This window comes from Elaeis guineensis, chromosome 11 (assembly GCF_000442705.2).
Source record: "Elaeis guineensis isolate ETL-2024a chromosome 11, EG11, whole genome shotgun sequence".
Taxonomy (NCBI): Eukaryota; Viridiplantae; Streptophyta; class Magnoliopsida; order Arecales; family Arecaceae; genus Elaeis; species Elaeis guineensis.
Window position 1 is genome coordinate 115763384 of NC_026003.2, and position 22043 is coordinate 115785426.

The 22043-nt window shown below is 35.0% G+C and overlaps 1 protein-coding gene and 1 non-coding gene across 3 annotated transcripts; both read right to left on the reverse strand.

The window, feature by feature from the left end:
• Positions 1–4707: 4707 nt before the first annotated feature.
• On the reverse strand, positions 4708–18023 carry LOC105053993 (T-complex protein 1 subunit alpha). Of its 2 annotated transcripts, none has more exons than XM_010935357.3 (17): positions 17803–18023; positions 17621–17685; positions 15571–15660; positions 15381–15467; positions 15208–15267; positions 14987–15037; positions 14775–14870; positions 14286–14351; positions 13412–13629; positions 12077–12173; positions 11101–11187; positions 7325–7459; positions 7113–7217; positions 6533–6661; positions 6346–6449; positions 5414–5504; positions 4708–5095 (listed from the first exon to the last, which is right to left on the reverse strand). In XM_010935357.3, the coding sequence occupies exons 1-17, from the start codon at positions 17873–17875 to the stop codon at positions 5009–5011; spliced, it is 1641 nt and encodes a 546-aa protein (XP_010933659.1). In that variant the 5' UTR covers positions 17876–18023; the 3' UTR covers positions 4708–5008. The 2 variants fall into 2 exon arrangements, with proteins under 2 accessions (XP_010933659.1, XP_010933660.1); XM_010935358.3 differs by lacking the exon at positions 4708–5095 and adding an exon at positions 5180–5317.
• Positions 18024–21679: 3656 nt separating this feature from the next.
• On the reverse strand, positions 21680–21786 carry LOC140852705 (small nucleolar RNA R71). The gene has a single exon (XR_012135607.1). It is a non-coding gene; the product is annotated as a small nucleolar RNA R71 (small nucleolar RNA).
• Between the last annotated feature and the right edge of the window lie 257 nt (positions 21787–22043).

The following is a 22043-nucleotide window of genomic DNA, read 5'->3' on the forward strand; positions in this document are numbered from 1 at the left end:
CTTATAAGTGGAAGTTATCTTGGAATTGCACGAATGTTTGGAGTGTTTCTGCTATGGTGGTTCGAAACTGGAAGGTGTATTTGAAGTGGCTGATCTGAATGATATCACCTTCATCAACCAAGCTCACATGATTTGTTGTGTACTTCGGCAATTCATGTTTGCTTGACATATATTTCATGAAAGGACCATTATAATTTATAGCTAAACCATCAAATGGACACTCAAACTTATTTAGAATCCCACCGTTGAAGCTGAATAAAACTGTGATTAAGTACCCTTCTGCTGATGGCTATTGATATGCAAAATGAGTAATCGTATCTGGAAAAATCACTACAGCAAACACGCTCATTCGCAAAGCAACAGATTAGTTAGGCTTCTAACAGCATCCCTGAACTTGGTAGACAAACTTAAAGCAAACTATTCAGTCAACAAATCAGTCGCATAATGCTGTTAAATGAAATTTGGAGGAAATTTTTTAATATCAATAGAGATGGCAAAATCGATCCGACCTGGTGGGTATGTATTCTATCCAAATCTGATCAAATCCGAAAAATAAAGTTTAATCGAGTTTGGGTTCGGATTTGGGGAAACTCGAAAACTGTGGCACGGGTATAGGTAAGATATGGGTAGTGTTGTTTTTTATCCAAATCCGATCTGAACTTATGAGTATGAATAATATCCAAATCTATATCCGAATATATATATATATATATGATCTATCTCTAAATATAAATATTCAATTTACAGTTAATGTGATAATTATATTAGTTCCATCAATTATTGAATTGTATTTGTATATTTTTTTCTTCATTTTCACTATCTTTTAGTATCTCAAGTTTTTTCCCCTTAATATTTTTTATTATAAAAAAAGATAATTAATATTTTTATATCTTAAAAATATTATAATTTTGAATTCTTTATCTTTTTGAATTAGTCCTAATAGAGGTAGTCTTGTTTTATTTAAAAATAATACCCTTCCATCTTTATAAAATGAAGAAATAAATTTATTCAAAATATCAATAATAATAATAATAATTTGTTTTTCTTTATTATGGCTTTATCTTCAAATAGACAATTTCAATTCATCCTATGATAGTGATTTATTTTTCCGATCTGAACTTATGAGTATGGATAATATCCAAATCTATATCCGAATATATATATATATATATATATATATATATATATATATATATATATATATATATATATATATATATATAATATATATATATATATGATCTATCTCTAAATATAAATATTCAATTTATAGTTAATGTGATAATTATATTAGTTCCATCAATTATTGAATTGTATTTGTATATGTTTTTCTTCATTTTCATTATCTTTTAGTATCTCAAGTTTTTTCCCCTTAATATTTTTTATTATAAAATAAGATAATTAATATTTTAATATCTTAAAAATATTATAATTTTGAATTCTTTATCTTTTTGAATTAGTCCTAATAGAGGTAGTCTTGTTTTATTTAAAAATAATACCCTTCCATCTTTATAAAATGAAGAAATAAATTTATTCAAAATATCAATAATAATAATAATAATAATTTTTTTTTTTTTATTATGGCTTTATCTTCAAATAGACAATTTCAATTCATCCTATGATAGTGATTTATTTTTAATTCATCTCATAAAAATTAAGTTTAAAATAAAAAAAAATACATCAAGTATACATCAACCAAGCCAATAAAGCAATTGAATCTAATACATAACTATTTCTACATTATATAATTATTAACATATATTTTATAATAAAAGTAATTAGTAGCTTTGATTCTAAAATAAAAAATTGAAAGTTTATTAATGACGTCGGAAGAAATATTTAGCTCTCATGATCTCAAAAATAGAGGTTCTTCTCAAAGATTAAAAAAATGATTTAATCATTCAATACTGCAAGAAACTTTCACTTTTAGTATAACTCCTACATCTACACTGAATGTCGTGGGTGCTTCATCTGAACCGATTTCTATGGTAGATACACATGACTCAACTGTAGAGCATGAAAAGCAAAGAAGTATGATTTGGAATCACTTTATAAAGAAAAAAGTCAATGGAGTGGGCAAAACAGAATGTAATCATTGTCACAAGTTACCTGGGGGTCTTCGAAGCATGAAATAAATCATTTATATCAACATATGGAATCTTGTCCAAAAAGAAGCACAAAGGACATAAGACAAATACTATTAAGTACGGATGTTAAAGGGAACATAGTTAATCATAATTTTGATCAAGCAAATGTAAGGAGAGACTTGGTTTCTATGATCATAGTACATGAATATTCTCTTTCGATGGTGGATCATGATTTGTTTAGAAAATTTTTCAATACATTTCAACTATTTTTCAAGTGTCCATCTCATAATACTATAAAAAGTGATATTTTTAAGATGTATGATTTTCAAAGAAACAAGGTGATGAAGATCTTAAAGAACAATGATAGTAAAGTTACCATAACAACGGATATGTGGACAGCTTCAACCCAAAAGAAGAGATTTATGGCTGTCACAACATATTTTATTAATAACTTGTGGACCTTACAAAGCCAACTTTTGAAGTACCGAATTCTTTAATACTTTCTTAGTGCTGTTTTATAATATTTTATTCTTATGTGATTGTTTTTTGATTATGAATTATTAAATTTTTAATAGGTTTATCTATGTGCCTTGTCCACATACTAGTGATGTTCTTGCTAAGATTTTGGTTGATTGTTTATTGGATTGGAATGTGGATACAAAGTTGTCAATTATTATTTTGGATAACTGTTCAACGAATGATGCTTTGATTAGTATTGCGAAAGATAAATTGCAAACTGATTACTTATTACAATCTGATTCCATATTACACATGCGTTGTTGTGCTTATATTTTAAATTTAATTGTCAAAGATGGTTTGTATGTGATAAAAGATAGTCTTGAGAATATAAAGGATAGTATAGCATATTGGACTGCAACTCCTAAAAGAGTTAAAAAGTTTGAAGAAACTGTTAGATAATTATAAAATTTTTTTTAATAAGAAATTATATTTGGATTGTCTAACAAGGTGGAACTCCACTTATTTGATGCTTCAAATTAGTATTTGATATAAGGGTGTTTTTGTTTGATTGAGACAATGTGAATCTCAATATAAGTATTCACCTAGTGAGAGTGATTGGGAGTTTACTCGAAAAGTTTGTGAAAAATTGGAGCTTTTTTACACTGTTACTGAGTTCCTTTTAGGGACAAACTACCCCACTGCCAACTTGTGTTTTAAAAAAAATTATCAAATTAAGTTGGCTTTAGGAGAATAGTTGTTTAAAGATGAAGTAATTGATGAAATGGCAATGAAGATGTTGGACAAATATGATAAATATTTGGGTATTGTGTATGAGATAATGAGTGTTGCTTCAATTTTAGACCTAAGATATAAAATGAGTTTGGTTAAATTTTATTTTGAACAAGTCTTTGAAAAGGAAGAAGCTCCCAAGCATGTTGATAAAATCCGGGCATTGTTAAATGATTTGCTGAAGAGCTACAAGTCAGGTAACATTTCAAATACAGAAAGTGTTAAAGATAGTGAGGGACAATCAACCATTAAGTCAAAACTTGATTATGATGATAGTGCTTTATTTTTTTTTATTCAAAATAAAAAGAAAGCTAAAATAACAGTTATGACTGAGTTGGACCATTATTTAAAAAATGATGTGTGCCTTAGTCTGATGATTTTAATATTTTGGTGTGGTGGAAGCAAAATGGACTCAAGTGTCCTATATTGCAAACTATTGCTAGAGATATACTTGCTATTTTTGTGTCCATAGTTACTTCTAAATCAGCTTTTAGTACAAGTGGTAGACTTATGAGTCTTCATCGAAGCCGACTCCATGCAAAAACAATTAAGGCATTGATGTGTGCTCAAAATTGATTATTGACTTTTAAAAGGAAAGATAAATTAAATTTAACATTATCTATTAATTTATGTACTTTTTATTATATTAATATACTTATCTTATTTTGAATCATTAATAGATAGATCATTAGCTACAAATGATGATGATGATGATGTTGATGATAATGGTCATTTGAATTATTCAGGTAATAATATTTTCACTTTATGATTATTTTTCTAACTTTATTATATATATTTACTTAATTACATGTTTATTTTTTTTGATTATTTGTTGCAGAATCTACTATTTGTCTTGAAGGACTTGTAAAGTTGCAGTTGTCATTTCATCAAATTATTTAAAAATTTGATATTCAAGTTCACTATTTTTTTAACACTAGACTAAATTTTTATGAATAAAATAATAAATCTAATGATTATATTTTATATTAAATTATAATTCAATTTTTATATTTAATTTTTATAAATCTCAATTTATAAATTATGTTCTATATTGAATTCGTAATTCTATTTTAGTTGATAATATGTATAAAATTATTTTGATTATTTATTTTTTAAATATGAAACGAATACGAGACTTATATAAAAAAATGAGTTATCTATAAATATCTTCAAATTCATTGGGTATCGATATGAATATCTCTTTTCTCATCTGATCGGATATCGGATAAAATTTAAATATAAGATATTAAGTTCAAATTTGAAGATGAATAGTACAATATCCTATCCAAATCCTATTCGTTGCCGTGCCTAATATTGTCAATTTGTTGGGACTTGACAGGTTAGGTTGCATCGCATATATTCAGCATTACAGTTTCCAAAATATCATTCAATTTAAGGAAACCATTCAATAACAATCCTGGAAGTACAGACCAACCAGAACAATTCTCAGCCGTGACTTCTAGGATTCACATAACAATTGAAAAATGGCGATGATTTCTTTAGCATTTTCCTGTGTCAGCATGGGAACTGTAAGTTTATAAGCATCCCAATCATCATTACCAAAATTGACGGACACTGACACAAAAATTCCCATCTCTAAAGTGGAATCACAACAAACTACCGAGAACCACAAAACTGCTAATCTGGTTCATTTAAGGCCACCAAACCAATATCTAATCTTCTTCATTCTGCTGCTCATCTTTAACAAGCCTGATCATATCATCGATCCTCAGAATTGTTATAGCTGCCTCAGTTGCAAACTGCACCCAAAACATTTTGAAAAAATCTCAACAACTGGGACAAGAAAATATTGTATCCGTGCACTTAAACCAAAAGCTGTGAATGAGGTATTTCAACAAAAGTTAATAGGGTTGTGGAACAAATTGATTGGCAACATGGTTGTCAGTCTCTTTGTTCGATTACTGGAACTGGGGTGGCAATCCAGCAGCGGCATCATAGCACCTCACTTATATGCATCATCCCTAATTTGATTTTTACATGGACAAATTTGTTCATAAACAGAAGCTCATTAATCCTTGATGGTCTATAGCATCATCAGCCTGAAATATTTTGCTTACCTGTAATATCTTCACTTTGCTCATTGCAGGCTCAATAACTCCAGCTTCTAGGTTATTGCGGATTGTTCCTTTGTATAGGTCCAAGCCCATACTGCAAAAAAGTAAAAGGTATCAAATGAAACTTTGCAAAGAGATAAATGTTATAATAAAAGGAATGGCATATTCTCTAGAGTCTAGATAATCTACACATTACCAAAGATATTTTTCATGTATATATAAGTCCAAAATGAACTGATTGTTGATTGAATTCTCCAGGATAATGAGTAATTTCATGATTTTGGTGCACATTCAGCACTAGTGATGCTTTCAAATTCCCACCATTACAGCACAAACAAATCCAATAGATGATTTTTGGAATGAAGTGAAATGAATTCAATACATCAAGGAAGCATCAAAAGACTAGGCAATCTTGCAGATAGAAGGTGGTGGGTGCAAGCGTTTCAATCAATTCCAGACAATGAGATTGCCAAGTTGGATCAATAATTTTGTTTTCCCAAGCACAGCTCCAGGGGAAAAAAATCAGAAAATAGATTTTGCTGTTAGCAAATTACATAAGACTCCTTAACGATAACCAACCACCAGGTCTTGCAGTTGCTCACACAAGATCAAGCCTTTTAATTTTAGAATTCTTCATATAAGTAGTCTGATATGCTATAATTGCATGATTAATAAAACCTGGGGCATAACATATTATTAGAAATAAGAATAAACTAGCAACTTGAATATATTATCAATTCTCTTCATTTTTTTTCATTTCCTTGTATTTGAGCAGAAAACTTGCATCCAAATCCATATTAGACTACCCCAAGGCACCAGCTACAAAATTTATCTACTTCTTTTTATGTTGGGGGAGAGATGGGGTGGGGCCGGGGGGGGCGGGGGCGGCGGGGCGGGCGCCGGGGTGCAGGGGCGTTTATGATGCTTCACAATACCTTGAAAGGTGCTGCTTATCTGCTTTTGTTTGAGCAGTATGGTGGTAAGCCCGAAGTTTTGCAATCAATTCAGTCGCATCTTTTGCAGCATTCACAGCAAGTACCTGTGACCGACAAGTTTATGCTTCTATTACAATCAAAAAACAAAGGCAGGAAAAAAAAAGTCAGATATGTAACTGCAGATAACCTTAGGTATTATCAGAAGAGACTCAGCAAACTCCGCAATTGCCAACTGCTCTCTAGACCCCAAAGTTGTAGCAAGGTACTCCAGGTACACAGATAAAGCAGCCTCCACTGCACCACCACCAGCAACAACCTACATCACCAACTGATGTGAGAAATTGTTGTAATGTTGAATGCTAAAAATTATAAGTTGATATTTGTGCTTCATATATGCTCCTAGATCTTCAATAATCTCTCAGATACAGCAGTTTTTAAAACACATGTTGAAATAAATATTGCACGCAAGGTCACACAGAATGTTCCCTTTTCTGATCTATCAACTTCTAAACGGAGAACATTTTCTGTTCTCTCAATTTCACACACAATACTAAGTGCAATCAACTAGCACGGGGCATACCCTTTTAAGTAAACCTGGACATAAAATCCAGAAATGTTGTCTTTTAAAAAAAATAAATTTTAGATTTTATCACCTCTCTCTCTATCAGATTCTAAATGAGGAAATATTACATGTATGGCCAATAATCTTTTGGTATTTAAATACAGAGAAAAAAAAATTTGGAACAGCAAATCAGTGTCAGGTTTACCGTGTTAGACTCAAGGGTCCTCTTGACAATGCACAATGCATCATGTAAAGATCGATCCATCTCATCAAGCATATAGTCATTTGCACCTCTAAGTATCAATGAAACCTGAGGGAGAAGAAAAGCAAAGAGCTTAATGCCGCACATTAGTCCAGACATGACTACAACAAGCAGGCTCCAAGTCAATGATAAAGATTAAGTGAATGAACACTAACCGCACTAGTACTTTTAGTACCCTTCACCAGGATTACATCATCATCAGCAATTCGTTCCTCCACAACTTCATCAGCAAATCCAAGAAATGATGAATCGAATGTCTCCTCTCCTTCCATGTCAGCAAATGTGGAAACCTGTAGAGAATCAATTTCCGATTTTAACAAATAAACCAGATACTGGCCGCCAATTTAAGCACATGAATAATGGATTGAAATAAAACATTTAAATAAAAAATCAGAGAGTACAAGCAATGACAAAGTTCAAAGGTATTGAAGTTTTCAGAACACGCAAGTGTTGTAAGCAAACTATGACACAAAGCTCAGCTTAAGAAACAACATAGGGCCTATTTGGATTGTTGGGCCCAAAGTCCCATAGGATTCATGGCCCCACTGCTAAGGGCTTGTTTGGATGTCCAGGCCCAAAATCACATGAACCTAAGCTAGAAAAAAGAAGCCTGAGCTAGGCTTATATTCCCAATACCCAGGAACCTTTGGAGTGGGCTGGTCCGAATCCTATAAGGAGAAAAAAATGACCTCGGCAGATCATTATTTTCTTCCTATGGGATTCAGACCAGCCCATATAAAAGATAGTCTTGGATGGTTTAGACATAGGCTTAATCCAGCCTCTAATTCAATATTTTTTATGATTGTACCAGCCCAACCTACGAATCCTATGGGATTTTGGGTCCAGCCATCCAAACAGACCCTAAAAATATTGGATTACAGGCGGATTAGGCTCATATTTTCAAGAAACCTTTTGAGTGGACTGGCCCGAATCCCATAGGGAGAAAAAATCACCTCAGCAGGTCATTTTTTTTCTCCCTTGAAGCAAATATGATGTTTAATAATTTAGAAGACCTTCTTACATGCCCTAATGCTCAAACTAAGGGGTATTCAGTTTGTTGCCTCAAGTACGTATAATCGATAACATCCTTGCATTTTGAAAAAAATGTCATCCCAGAGACATCATTGATAGCATAGTAGCTAAACCCTTCCACAGCAGCATAGGCTAATGCTATCTAAGCAAACCAGTAAGCCATTAGGCTGATGATATTGCTGGTGACTGTTAATACAGACGTGCATGACAGCAGTTTATAACAGAAGCAATAATCATGGATGGGACATTATCTTATCTTTACACAATGCCATGGCCTATGAAACCAAAATATACACCGGAAAGTTTCTAACAAGATAAGATGGCTAACATTCTCGGCAGAAGGTATTATCATCTTCAAAGATGCATTATAGATATATATCATCCAATAAATCTCCCACCCCCCTCTCCTATATCTGCCCTCTCAAACCTGCTAAACTCATATCATAACCATAACCCAATATCCAATTGCATTGAGTCCCTCTCCAGCATTGGTTTATCACATCCAACAATTTCAAATTGCACAGACAATGAGGTTTCTAAGGATGAGATAATGCTCCTAAGGTTAGCCTCTTAACTATGTTAGATTTCTCTATGTTTGGAAAATCTCACCCAATAATCTCTGTATAGGCTCGTATAACACCAATAACATAGACATGCAGGATGATAAGGTGGAGCATCGATTCTAAGGTTTTGGAGGAACATAATGGTGATGCCACTCTAGAGATTAGCAGAAAATTGTCGGCATAACTAAGGGAATAGCTTAACCAAATCCAAAGACCACAATGCAGTTACTCCAAACACCCAATACGACATGTTCAATATTATTGCCATTAATTCATATTGCTGAGAGACTGGAAAGTAGCTAAATACCTGGTCCAAGGTTCGCCGTCTCGGTACCGACGGCCGTTTCGGCCGGCTGACGATACGGTTCGGTATGATTTCATGCCGCACCAAACCGGCAGTGAATCGACGAAGGCACCGGACCTGAACCAGGAGAAGGAAAAGAGAAAGAGAGAGAGAGGAAGAAAGAAAAGGAGAGAGGGGAAGGAGGGGGCGGGGCCGCCGGACGGCCTCTGACTAGCTGCCGTGGCCACCGAACGGTGCAGTCCACGCGCACAGTGCTGCGGCCGTGAAACAAAGGCGACACCCCTGTTTCACAATTTTTTTAAAAAAAAATCGAAACTTAAGTGAAGCCCGCAAATGGTTGGCCAGCTTCATTGATTTTAATTTTTTTTAAAAAATCTTTTAAACAATGAAGTCGGTAAATGGTTTGCCGGCTTCATTGTTGATCGCCGCCCACGCCGCTTCCGCCACCCCCCTCCCCCGGCCTCGGTGAAGCCCGCATCCGTGATTGCGACGCCGCCCGCTCCCATCTCCAATGATCTTCCCCCTTCTCTCTCTTTCTCGCTCGTTTCAAATCCCTATGGGACGAACCGACGAGCTGTGGATGCTTTCGCGGCCCTTCGCCGGCCACAACGGGCCACCGCCGGCCTCCAGCGGCTCCCACCTCTCTCCCTCTCCTCCTCTCTCTCTTTCTCTTTCTCACTTTCCCTCTCTTTCCCTTCTTCCTCCATCAGTATACCATTTGAATCGGCCGAACCGTGCCGGTTCCCTACCGGTCCGCCTCGGTACAGGGTGTACCGACCGGCTCGGCACGGTACAGCATTCCATGACCTGATCATTGTTTTCCTACTTAGTAATTAAGTGTTTTGTTAGGTGATGAAGCAATAATGACAGCTAGTTTTTAAAATCTAATTGTCTTCCTAAAATCACCTTCCCATCATATATTTTATTTGTAAACTGTACTTAAGCAAATTTTATGTTAAATCATTATATTTATCATATATCGAAAAAAACTTTTCAAAAAAATAATACAATATTTTTTAATGGATCAATTTTACTTCATAAAGGGATATCAATAAACAAAGCAAACCATTACATTATTCAATACTCAAGTAGGCACATATTCATTGTTTTGCAAAGAAAAACCAAAAAGTAGCAGAATTAGAAGGCAACGGGGTCCTTAAGGTAAGCTGCATGAGATTTGAGATCATATATTGCAGGATTGATATTTAATACCATAGGCAGAGCAGTTATGCCAAAGAAAAAGTCTACCTACATATTTTGAAATCTCAATCTAAGAAAGCTGAGTACTCCTCAAAAAGCTTACCATGTAGTGTACCTCATCGATGTTTTTTCTATGCAACAAGCAACCACAGCTAAGTAATCCTCACAAAGCTTACCATGTAGTGTATCTCATTGATGTTTTTTCTAAGCAACAAGCAACCACAACTATAAAAACATAAGACTTGATATTTGGCAGAAACTACCCTGGAATAGATTTTTCAGATTCCTTAAAGTGAAATCTTGTGAACTCTCTTTTGTGCATATAGTAGTCTTATCAAGTAAAAGAACAACAAATGTATTACTCAAAAATAAGAAAATATGACATAGGACACTTTTTTTAAAAAAGGCATTCAAAAATCCATGGTAAATGAAACTGGGAGAAAATATTCCCAACAAGACTTGAAAAGATATCTGAAATTGAAAAAAAAAAAAAAAAAAAAGAGAGAGAGAGAGGTTTTATTTATTTCATTAAGCGCCTACAAATACAAACCTACTAGGCTATAGTAGCATATTTAAGAACAAGATTTCCATAATGTGTCATTATAGAGAGAAGATGATGTCTCAACCAAATGACAAAATTTGCATAGCATCAGCAGAGTTATTTAAAGACAAAAGCACCTATCCTGCAGCAGTGAAAAATATGCAGAACAAATGTAAAAGAAAACCTATGAGTACCCATTCTAAGAATGCAATCCAACTTTCAAGAATTGATTATAGGAGCTATCAGATAATCAAAATTTGTATCTTTGCAACAGAAGGAATTGAAAAATACCGCAGTTGCACCAGTGGCCTTGGCGACATGCCGCAAATCCTCTTTGCGAACACGTCTCACAGCAATAGTCCCAGCCTCCACAAAATACTGCAATGGCATTTATGTGAAAACATTTAACATAAAAGCATCATCATGTAAGTATGCATGTTTCTGTGTCTTAGTTCATAGAGTCAGAAAGGCAAAAGCTAAAAACTCATGAGGCAGCACCATGGATATCTATCCAAGTAAAATAGTAGGTAATAAGTCTGCATTTACAACCACAGTAACAATCAGGATTCAGAAGCGGCATTACTAATGTAAACAGCTATTCATAAACATGGAAAAAGGAGATTTAGGAAGCACGGAGGCTGTTCATGCATGAGAGAGAGAGAGAGAAAGAGATCAATAGGATAAAAGGGAAACAAGTAAAAAAAGAGAAGGAATTCAACAAAGACTGCAAAAAAACAGTGCCCCTTGAATCATTCGCAGAACTCACCAAAAGTAGCAAAACAAAACTATTAACATATTAGGAGGAAAACATGCAGTTTCTTCCCCTCACCAGGTGTAAAATGCAAGAAAAGTAGCCCAAGGGTTGTAATAATACACAAATAACATATACACTCATCAACAACTTATACAATTACAACCAAAATCATACCCAACAAATATTCATTGCTTCCATGGATTGTGCCACAGAAAGCATCACTGCATTTCTTTAGCATATGTTATTCGGGGGATAACATCAAAGAGGTGGATGGAAGAACAAAGGTTCAACACATTGAAGCAGTTTTTACAGAACAAAGGTTCAACACATTGAAGCAGTTTTTACAACTATACTCAGCATCAGAAACATATTAAATAGCCAGGCAGCAAAGTGAAGTCCAATTGTATGACAGAACTATTGCCAATTTCAGGAAAAAATGTAAATACAAAAATGCATGCATGTAAATATGTATTTATGTATTTGTACTGATAAATAACCAAAGAAAAAACATGCCTTTAGTGCCATATCATCAATTCCCTTGGTCGTCAGTACAACATTAGCTCCTGCTTTTAGAATTTTCTCAATTCGCTCTTTTGTTATGTCTGCTTCTCTGTAAAAAGGGAAAGGTTATTAAGGTTCCTAGTGATGTAATGACAAACTGAATAAGCAAGTAAAAAGCACACACAAATTCATCTATGAAAAAAAATAGGTAGTTCTAGCAACTTCATATAAAAAATACTTGGCATGGTTAATACAGCCAATTGGGGGCTGCAAACTCATAGCAAGAAATTGGTAAAAGGTATGAACCAAAGAAGTTTGATTAGAGGCTCACATTGATGGCATGCAAAGAAAAGTTTTATGACAACCAAGTCAGATTGGAGTGTAGTTCCAAAATCATAAAGGCCACTCTCCTTTACCCATGGATGTTTGGCTGTTTTCACTACTAACTCCTGCTAGTGTAATACCACAAAAACATATGGCATATGACTAAAACAATCAAAAAAAAAAAAAAAACACTAGCATAATGACCTTGGTGGATTTAATTTAGGCTTCGACATTGCTATGTTATGCTCAGCTTGCATTACGATCATAGACCTCCCTCAAGCGTAGCATTACATATGACAATATTAGTCAACAGTCAACATAGTCGATGCATAATCGTAGCTATAACCATAACCATCAAGCCTGATCCCAACTATTGAGGGTCAGTTATATGAATCATCATTCACCAAACATTCCTATCTAGGACTACCTCTGATGTTCTTTTCGAGCTGTTCCAACTCACAACATAGTATATATAATTAATTAGGTTTAACTTCTATATCTAATAATAGTATTTTGTATTTCTGAAACCATGGTGGATGACATTGAGTTACATTTAGTCCACCAGGACTGCAATAAGGTAGAATTTATTGTGTTTTACCTCATATATTTTATGTTGCTTTACAATTTGGACACAGTTTAAAACTATATTCTAACAGTGAAATGGCCTAAAAACTTATTGTTACTCATCTCCACCCACCAAAAGACAATTATGCCTGTAGCATGGCCTGCCACAAAGGGATGTGGCCCTTCATTCCTAGTGTGGTCTAGAGAACTGGTTTTGCAATAGGCTTTGCCAAGTTGCCTACTGTCATATTATCATCCATTGGCTACTTCCACAACAAAAGATGATTCGGCAATGCAAAATAGATGGCATTAGCAAAAGACCCAATGAGAAAAGAGACAGAAGTGTAGATATTACATGATGCATAACTTGTGGAACAAAAGCTGTGAACAACATTCTAAATCAGGTGCAGCACAAAAATTTAATTCAAGCACAAGAATTCTATTCAAGCTAAAATTCACCTCCAACGAATTTTTTCAAGTTCTCTAGGATCAGTGACTAAGACCTGAACACCCATTTGCATTTTTGTCTTCTGGAGATTAAAATCAAGACAAGCAATTCTTGCAGGTGCAACTCTAGTAGGCATTCCTTGAGCTGCTCGGCCTGTATTTAAAGCATAGCCATTCAGCAAGTAGCTATCTTTGGCACTTTTCCCATGAGCTTTCAAGATATTGATGCCCTGCAGAAAGGAGAAAATAAAAACATGCAAGGTAATAGTATTAGAATCAAGGTTCACCATCTTGGTACCAGTACTATGCTGGTGCAGTGTCGGTACACCCTGTGCGGAGGTTAGTTTGATGTACCAACAGTCGGTACGCCCACCGTACTAAGTCTTTGTTAGTAACGGTACCATATGTTACACCCAATATAGGCTGGTACACACTAGTACAGTGAACCATGATTAGAATAAATGTACAAGATCAGACAAAAAACAAGCCAGCATGCATGGCCACCATGACAACTTTAAAGCACACATAGGACTAGGTATTAGGAATTCCAATATTTAAATTCTGAGATTCTGGGATCTCATAAACAGGCTGCTCAAGACTTAAAAATAAAAGTTTCTGCATAGCAAAAAATAGCAGCTCAAGTTCAAGTAGATTGATAGAGAAGCAAAATGTGTGAATCATTGAAGTTTGGCACAAGAAACACCAAAAACACTGCCAAGAAAGCATGTCGATTAGATATGCCAATGAACAAGACATCACCCAAAGTTGTAATCTGAAGAACTTGAGATCATTCAAAATCCATCAGATTGTTTACTGTTAATATCAATTAGCGTCATTTGGAAAGGCAAGATATGAAACAAGAAAACATGGCTCTTTAGGAACTAACCTTGATCGGATATCTAACTTCTCCCCTTGCATTTGTAGTCTTCACAGCTTGAACTGCATCTACAACCTAAAGAAAGAACAAAGCTTGGGTGACAGAACAAAAAGTTCGCCAGTCCTGAATATGAAACAATCTAAGCAAACTAATTCTCAAGCCTCAGGGCTACAAAGTAATAATTTTTTCGACTATATATAGTAGAGATATAATTTTTTTTTTCCTTTTTCTATGTGTTTGGTTTCCAAACCCTGATGAATGAAACAGAAGTGGATCCCTTGCCTCTCTCCGATATGCCTTCCCACTGTGGGGGAAGAAAAAAAGAGAAGCCAAATGCTAGTATAATCAAGCAAGGCAGTTGAAAGGGATCCAACAATCGGAGTATGTAAAATAAAAAATAAAAATAAAAAAAGATACATGAAATTACAAGACCAAAACATGAAGAATACGGTAACATCTTGCTTAAGATACAAGGTGAAGCAATTGCATCAAGCTCACCAAATTTGCAAAGAAATCACTGTCACTGGCAATTAATTTTGAAGACATGCTTGTCTTTGCACAGTTTATGAGGGAATCTTTTCCGAGCTTTTCAACCTGAAGACGTGTACATTTATTATTGACTGGGTCACAACATTACACAAGCTTTTGACTCAATTCAGAAAGAATAAATCACAGGTACCAGTATATTAATTGAACAATGAAGTTAATACCTTTACAGCCAGTTTTTCTTCAACATACTTGCAGGCTTCTCTCATCGCAAGCTGATAGACAACCAAGTGGTATCAAAAAAATGTTAGCGATACAAAGATAAATCTTCAACACAAATGATCATAACCATAAGATAAAAAAATTAAGCATAAGAACATGAAATTAAAAAAGGTGATAATGGAACAATACTCAACATATCATCTATTGAAAGAACAAAACTCACCCTGTAGCCACTAATTATGGACGTTGGATGAATCTTGTTTCTCACAAGATCATTTGCTCTCTGCGGCAAAATATAAATATGGAAATACATCAAAATACTGAATGATGTTCCCAAACGACTTATGGTACATAACAGCATCATAATCTGAACCATAAGATCTGGTTACATGTCACCTTAAGCAGCTCTGCAGCTACAATAACCACAGATGTTGTCCCATCTCCCACTTCCCGGTCTTGAAGCTCAGCCAGCTCAACAAGAACCTAGATCCCCAAAAGAGGAGCAAATATAGAGAATTTAAGTTGGTGAATATGAGCAAGGAAAAATACAGAAGTAAGAAGGATAATTACATCTCAGATTGTCTACCTTGGCAGCTGGATGCTCAACTTCTAACATCTTGAGTATTGTTGCCCCATCATTAGTAATTGTCACATCACCAATGTCATCAACTAGCATCTAATTTGTTCATGATACAAGAAATTAAGTTTCTAGCATCTAAAAGAACCTTTAACAAAAATGATTAATATAAAAACATATATTGAATATATGAGCAGCCTAAAGAAAGGAGTGTTCGATATATTAAATGCAAAAACCTTGCAAAGATACTAATATGATTAATATGTTTCAAATTAACACACAGTCCCATCAGATTAAAGGAGACAGCTGACACTACACTTCAAACCATATGTCGTTGTCACTGTGCTAACTTTGCTAGTCTCTGTGGGAGTTAGATCAATAGTATTTGCATACTATGTTCTGCAAGTGCAATCTACCCAGTGTTTATTCAATTGGTCAAGTTCATTTGATGAGCTTAGAAGACAAAGTAGATGGTAACGATATGCTATGTTAAATGGACCTGACTATGGGTGTTGGGAAGAATAACCGAAGAAAAGAGAGAAATTAGGAAGGAGAACTCTTCTTGAGAAGTCAACCTAATTAGAGAAACTGGAGAGAGTGCCGAAGGAAAAAAAAATTATTCAAGGAAAAAACATATTTTGATAATTCCAATCTTACTTATACTCTATATGAATCTTAAACAAAGCAAATTGTTGTGAGATACCCTCATTGTTGACCCTTGCATGCTAGTCCCTGGTTCTAAAGTTTTTCCCTCAAGGCACCTATTGAGAGGGTTCATTTTGAATAAAAATACCATCCAAAAGGGTTGGTCCACTGGATTCTTCATAAGGTAGAGCATCCAGCACAGTTCAAGTAGGTTTGCTCTGTCTTGTCCAATTTCTAGATTTTTAACTCCTGCATGTTCACTTTTCCTAGTCGCATGAATGAAGGCCCATCGTCATACAAGCAATTATGCACTAATAATATGAATACTGAAACATAAGGCTTGTACTTGACCTATAGCGTAGAAAATCTAACACTGGAACTTCCAAATGTCTACTAACTAAATCTTGCACTCGTTATTGCCTGCTTGTATCCACTGTAGATGGTACAAACTTTAATTCCTAGTTCTTCCCTATGGCCCAGCTTATTATTTCTTTTCTATATGTATATGTTTCTCACAATTATTAAAAAGAACATGAGAAGTAGATTCTTCGGCTTGGCTTAAAACAACTGTATGGGCAAGAAATTGGCCCTTCTGACTGATCTAAATGGCATGGTGGAAATAAGCTTAGATAATGAGCTTTTTTCATGACTCAAGGTTGGTTTTATTAGTTTATATATCTTCTTTCATCATTAGTTCCTATGCAATGGCCAAATATTCTAACATGGAGAGTCCTATATAATCTTCCACTACTTCCATACAAATTGTATCTATTCTTTGTCTATGGCCCTTCAACATAATCTAAAGCAATGTTTGGCATGAGTTTTTTCAGTTTTCAAAAAATCAACTAATTTGTATATCAAAATATTAATCAGATATAACTTTGCACTTATTAGAGTCTCGGCACCCCCTACTTTCTTTAAACTTCTAGAGAAAGAATAAACATAATCAGCAAAATAAGGTCCATAAAGGCAACACAAGAAAGAAAAAAATCCAACGAGTGGACAACTTATGCTCTGACAATTTGCATGAGTGAATTCCAACATAAAGGGGCGCCATCTAAACCCTAATCAAAACAAAATAACAGCAATCGAAACTAAGCCAAATGCACATTTTCCAGCTATTATATAACTCAAATCTCTGGGTAGAAAAAAAATAAAAACGCATTAAAACCGTTCGAAAAATCACGAGATGTCTCCACCGGTTGTCTTAAAGGACACTTTTCCTAGGCCGCTGAAGTTCATGACACAAACCACGAGTTGCGATCTTTAAGAATCCAATGCCATGTATATCGGCAACGCAAAGAGAATCCCAGTTACTAGCCTAGATATCTCAAATCCAACAAGTAAAAAATCTCTCTCTTTCTCCAAGAACAGATCAAACAATGATGACTATGGAATCTAAAAGCAGACTAACCTTGTCAAGACCGACCGGGCCCAGCGACGACTTCACGATGTTGGCAACCGCTTGACACGCCACCACTGCAACCCCAATAATATCGACAAGATGATCCAAAGCGGAGGACCAAGAAATGGAGCTATTACAATGGATAGCCCCAGCGCTTTAACCAAACCTAGGATGTAGGGGAAAAAGAGTACCGTTCTGGGTGCGGACATCTTGGCCGGACTGGCGTTCTCCAAGGATGTCGGGACTCTGGCCCGCGATCGCCATTGCCAAAGCTCTGATGGTAGGGGGGAGGTGTCTCCGACGAAAACCCTAGTTTTGCGCTTGGCTCGCTGGAAATGGTAGAGCAGAGGGCTAAAGTGGAGACGAGGGCCTGGACTGGACCCGGGTGAGTTGGAGAGGAAGGTTGCCAGGTTGGCGCTTATCGTGGGGTTTGGCCGTTTGGTTCCTGGCTCTAGAGTGGGTTGGACCCATGTGGTGTGAGAGGTTGGTAACGTGCAACGCCAGTTGTAGAAACTCTGGTAGCAACGCTCTTACGATTGGTAGAACAAACCGAGCCCACCATCAGACCCCGCCAACAAGACGGGGAACTGCTGGGGAATCTCGTTGTGAGCGAAGCTGTCGGCTCTAGGCTTGCGCGGATGATCCTGTGCCGGTGCTTGAAGTGCCATATGGGATCAATGCAACTGAACCGGACCGGTTCAGATTTCCGGAAGCCTGGAGAACTTAAGTCCGTTTGATTGGGATAAAATAATCTATTAATTTCTAAAAATTATTTATCTAAAAAATAATTAAAAAATTATTTTTATTATATTTGATTAGTAAAAAAATTACTTCAAAAAATGATATCGAAAAAAAATTACTACATTTGGTTAGAGATAAATCCACATAAGAATATAGCTAAATTTATAAATATATCTTTCAACATAAAAAATAATTTTTTTAATATAAAGATGATATTGTCATCTCTAATAAATTTTTATATAATGACTATAATTACATAATCTTTTACATAATATCATCTCTACCTTAATTTTTTTATAAAAGCTCTTTATTGAATGAATTTGTAAAAATATAAGAACAAATTCAATAATTATATATGCAGCTTTATTGGGGTATTTTTGTCAAGTATAGATTACTGTCACTCCAAAATTTATCAAATATCAACCCCCCATGATATTTGTTTTACCTTCTGTCTTCAAAAAATAAGTATAAAGTCTACCAACTTTTTTATCATCTCTTTTTTTTTTCATACCAAATATGATAATCTGACATGAAAATCATTTTCCTATGTCAAATTATTTTCAACTAAACAGCCCCTTGAAAGAAAAAAAAAAAAAAAAATATATATATATATATATATATAAAGGGATGGATGAGGTTTGGTACAAAAAAAAATCTTCTGGATATATTGGCAAACTCCTCAAATCTGCTCTGAAGCTAAACTGAACTTGATAGGATGAAGCCCATGTGAAGAAGCCCGGACCCGGACCCAGCAGCTAGGCCAGGTGATTTATGTCACAAATTGATATAAAAAGTATCAATTAATATCTAAATTATCTAACTTTATTAAGAAATTGATACTTGTTATTATATTTTGTAGAAGAAGAGATCATCAATAGAAAGAACAAGGAAAGAGGATTCCAACGGCGTAAATTTTATGCAAAACGGAGTTAAATTGACCCAGGAATTGAAGAATGAAGAAAGAAGACTCAATTGGGTCAAATCCGAGTCAAATCAGATCAAAATTGGTCAAAAATCAATTAATTTGGTGATCTAGTTAGCCGCCTGGTCCACAGCAACAGGCGCATGGACTATGGATCCATCGGCGCACCACAAACCCTCCTAACAACCCTCTAAAATCTCTTAGTCCCACATCTAAAGTTTTGAAAACCTTATAATCCCCAAATGCCTATAAAAAGCCCCCAAAGGCCCTTGTTTTATGTATTCTTCCTTCCGATCAAGCTTGTAACCCTAGATAGTGGGGTTTTTAGCTCTCTTCTCAAGCCTCGAGCTTTGAGGTTTTTGTAATAAATTTTTTTATATATAAAATCTTATTTTTATGCAATTTCATCTCTTTACATTATGCAATTTATTTTTCTTGCAATTAGGATAGTTTAATTTATGCAATTTAATTTTATGCAATTAGGTTAGTTTAAATTATGCAGTTTAAATTTATGCAATTATGATAGTTTAATTTATGAAATTAGGGTAGTTTATTTTTCTGCATTTAAATTTTGCAAGTAGATTTAGATCATGTCTAGCTAAGCATCCCTTCTAGGGTTTGCGATGAAGCTAGATCATGAGTAGGGATTTTATATAGGGTTCTTTCTTTTTCTTAGGATTTCTTTTTCTTCCTCTTTTGCCAAGAATTTTTGATGAACTACAGTTGGGTCAGAGTCTCTTCATAATTCATGCTTGATTCAGTGCATAGGAGGAGAAAACCCTAAGGGATCCTAGTTACTACTCCCCTGTAAAGAATCTTGATGGGTTATCGTTGGGCCTTAGTCCCTTCATAATCTATGCTTGGGAAAGATAAGAGGAGTAGTCGTTAGGATCAATAAGAAAAATTCTAGGTAGAATTTCCTAATCTAGATCTAGTGGATTCAAAAACTCTAGATCCTTAGTCTTATTGTCTTTAGCAAACAACTTTCGACTTTTGATTTTCGTTAAAACTCGCTTGAGCATAGATTTGAAAATCGTTTTTAAACCAAGTCTCTGTGGGATCGACCCGTACTCGCTGGTCGTACTACTCTGCACACCGTGCGCTTGCGATTTTATTTACAAATTTTAAGATTTGCACATCAAGTTTTTGGCGCCGTTGCCGGGGATTTGGCGTTTTAAATTGTTTTCAAATATTTGTTCTTCGTGCTTTATAACTCTCTTTCTTTTTCCTTTAGGTTTCTATATTTAGTTGGTGATTGCTGGAAAACTCAGGTACGCTTCTAATTTCTCTTTTATTATTTTTAGTTAATTACTTTTTCTTTAGACCTAATCATTTGAATTTACTTAATCACAAAAAAAAATAATAAAATAAAATAAAACAAAAGACATTTCATAATCGTGAAGTAAAATATCAAAATTAAAAAAAAAATTTCTAAATTAAAATCTTTTACATTCTTGGTCATCTTGTTTATTTGCATTTGCATTTTCATAATTAATCTAAGGGCATCAACCCATTAACAAGATAAGGTGGGGATTTCATTACCCTTCCTTAGCCCAAAAACCATCTCTATCATATTACATTACCTAGACCTTTAATCTTAAAATCAATTAGACGTCAACCTTAAGGAATTCGAGCTCAATAGGACAAGGAACCCTAAGAGTTCTACCAAGTTTGAGTTGTTTGATTAGTTGGTGTCTAGGCAAGTCCCTGAGGGTGGTTTGTTAAATTGGTTCAGTTGCTGGCCTGACCAACTCGTTTGGTGTCTAGAAAGGTAACGATGAGTGAACCTCCCACCTCTTATACTTACCTGGCTAACTAGTTGATCAATCTCCACTTGGAAGGCTTGAAGGGTCATCTTGGAACAAGTTAGGAGCTGTCTAGATTTAGGTTAACCCTAGGATAGATTGAGTTTAATTTATTGTTTCACTTGTTTGAAAAAAAAAAAAAATTGTATAAACATCGAGAACCGTACACCTCGTGTGTGGAGAAGAGTGTCGGGTCATCTAGTTAGAATTGAGTCAATTCCTGTTGTTCCAATGGCTGAACCAATCCAACCCATGACTCTTAAGGATTTGTGTTATCCAGTTGGCTCCATCCAACCATCTTGTATCAGGTTGCCACAACCCACAGCTAACAATTTTGAAATCAAATCTCAAATCATAAATATGCTTCCAAAATTCACAGGATTAGAGGATGCTTATATATTTATTAGAGAATTTGAGGAGGTATGTACAACCATGAAACTGCAATTAACAGAGGATGAGGTAAAACTTAGATTAATCAACTTTGCCCTTAAGGACAATGCTAAGAAGTGGCTTTATAGTCTGCCAAACTATTCTGTCACTACCTGGGAGGGCTTTGTGAGAACATTTTTAAAAAAGTATTTTCCCCATCATAAAACAGCTAGGATTAGGAATGAAATAAATCAATTTTACCAACTAGCTGGTGAATCATTTTGGAAGTACTTTGATCGTTTCAAGAATCTTTTGACCCAATGCCCACACCATGGAATAGAAACTTGGAGACTATGCCAGATCATCTATGAGGGGTTAGATTCAAACTCAAGAACCATACTAGAGTCCATGTGCCAAGGCCAATTTATGGACAAAGAAACTACTGAAGCTTGGCAATTCTTAGAAGACCTAGCCGAGAAAAATTTACAATGGGAAACAACTAGGGAACCTGATAAAGTTACACCTTCAAGAGGAGGAATGCATCAAATTCAACCAACCCTAGCATCAGAGGCCAAGATTGCAACCTTAACACGTA

Excerpts from the sequence above, each read along its gene's own strand:
- LOC105053993 (XM_010935357.3), bottom strand. The coding sequence starts at position 17,875 with ATGGCGATCGCGGGCCAGAGTCCCGACATCCTTGGAGAACGCCAGTCC. Across the intron at positions 15,038-15,207 it reads CCATAATTAGTGGCTACAGG|CTTGCGATGAGAGAAGCCTG; the intron begins GTGAGTTTTGTT and ends GTTGTCTATCAG. Across the intron at positions 5,096-5,413 it reads GCAAAGTGAAGATATTACAG|TTTGCAACTGAGGCAGCTAT; the intron begins GTAAGCAAAATA and ends TTTTGGGTGCAG.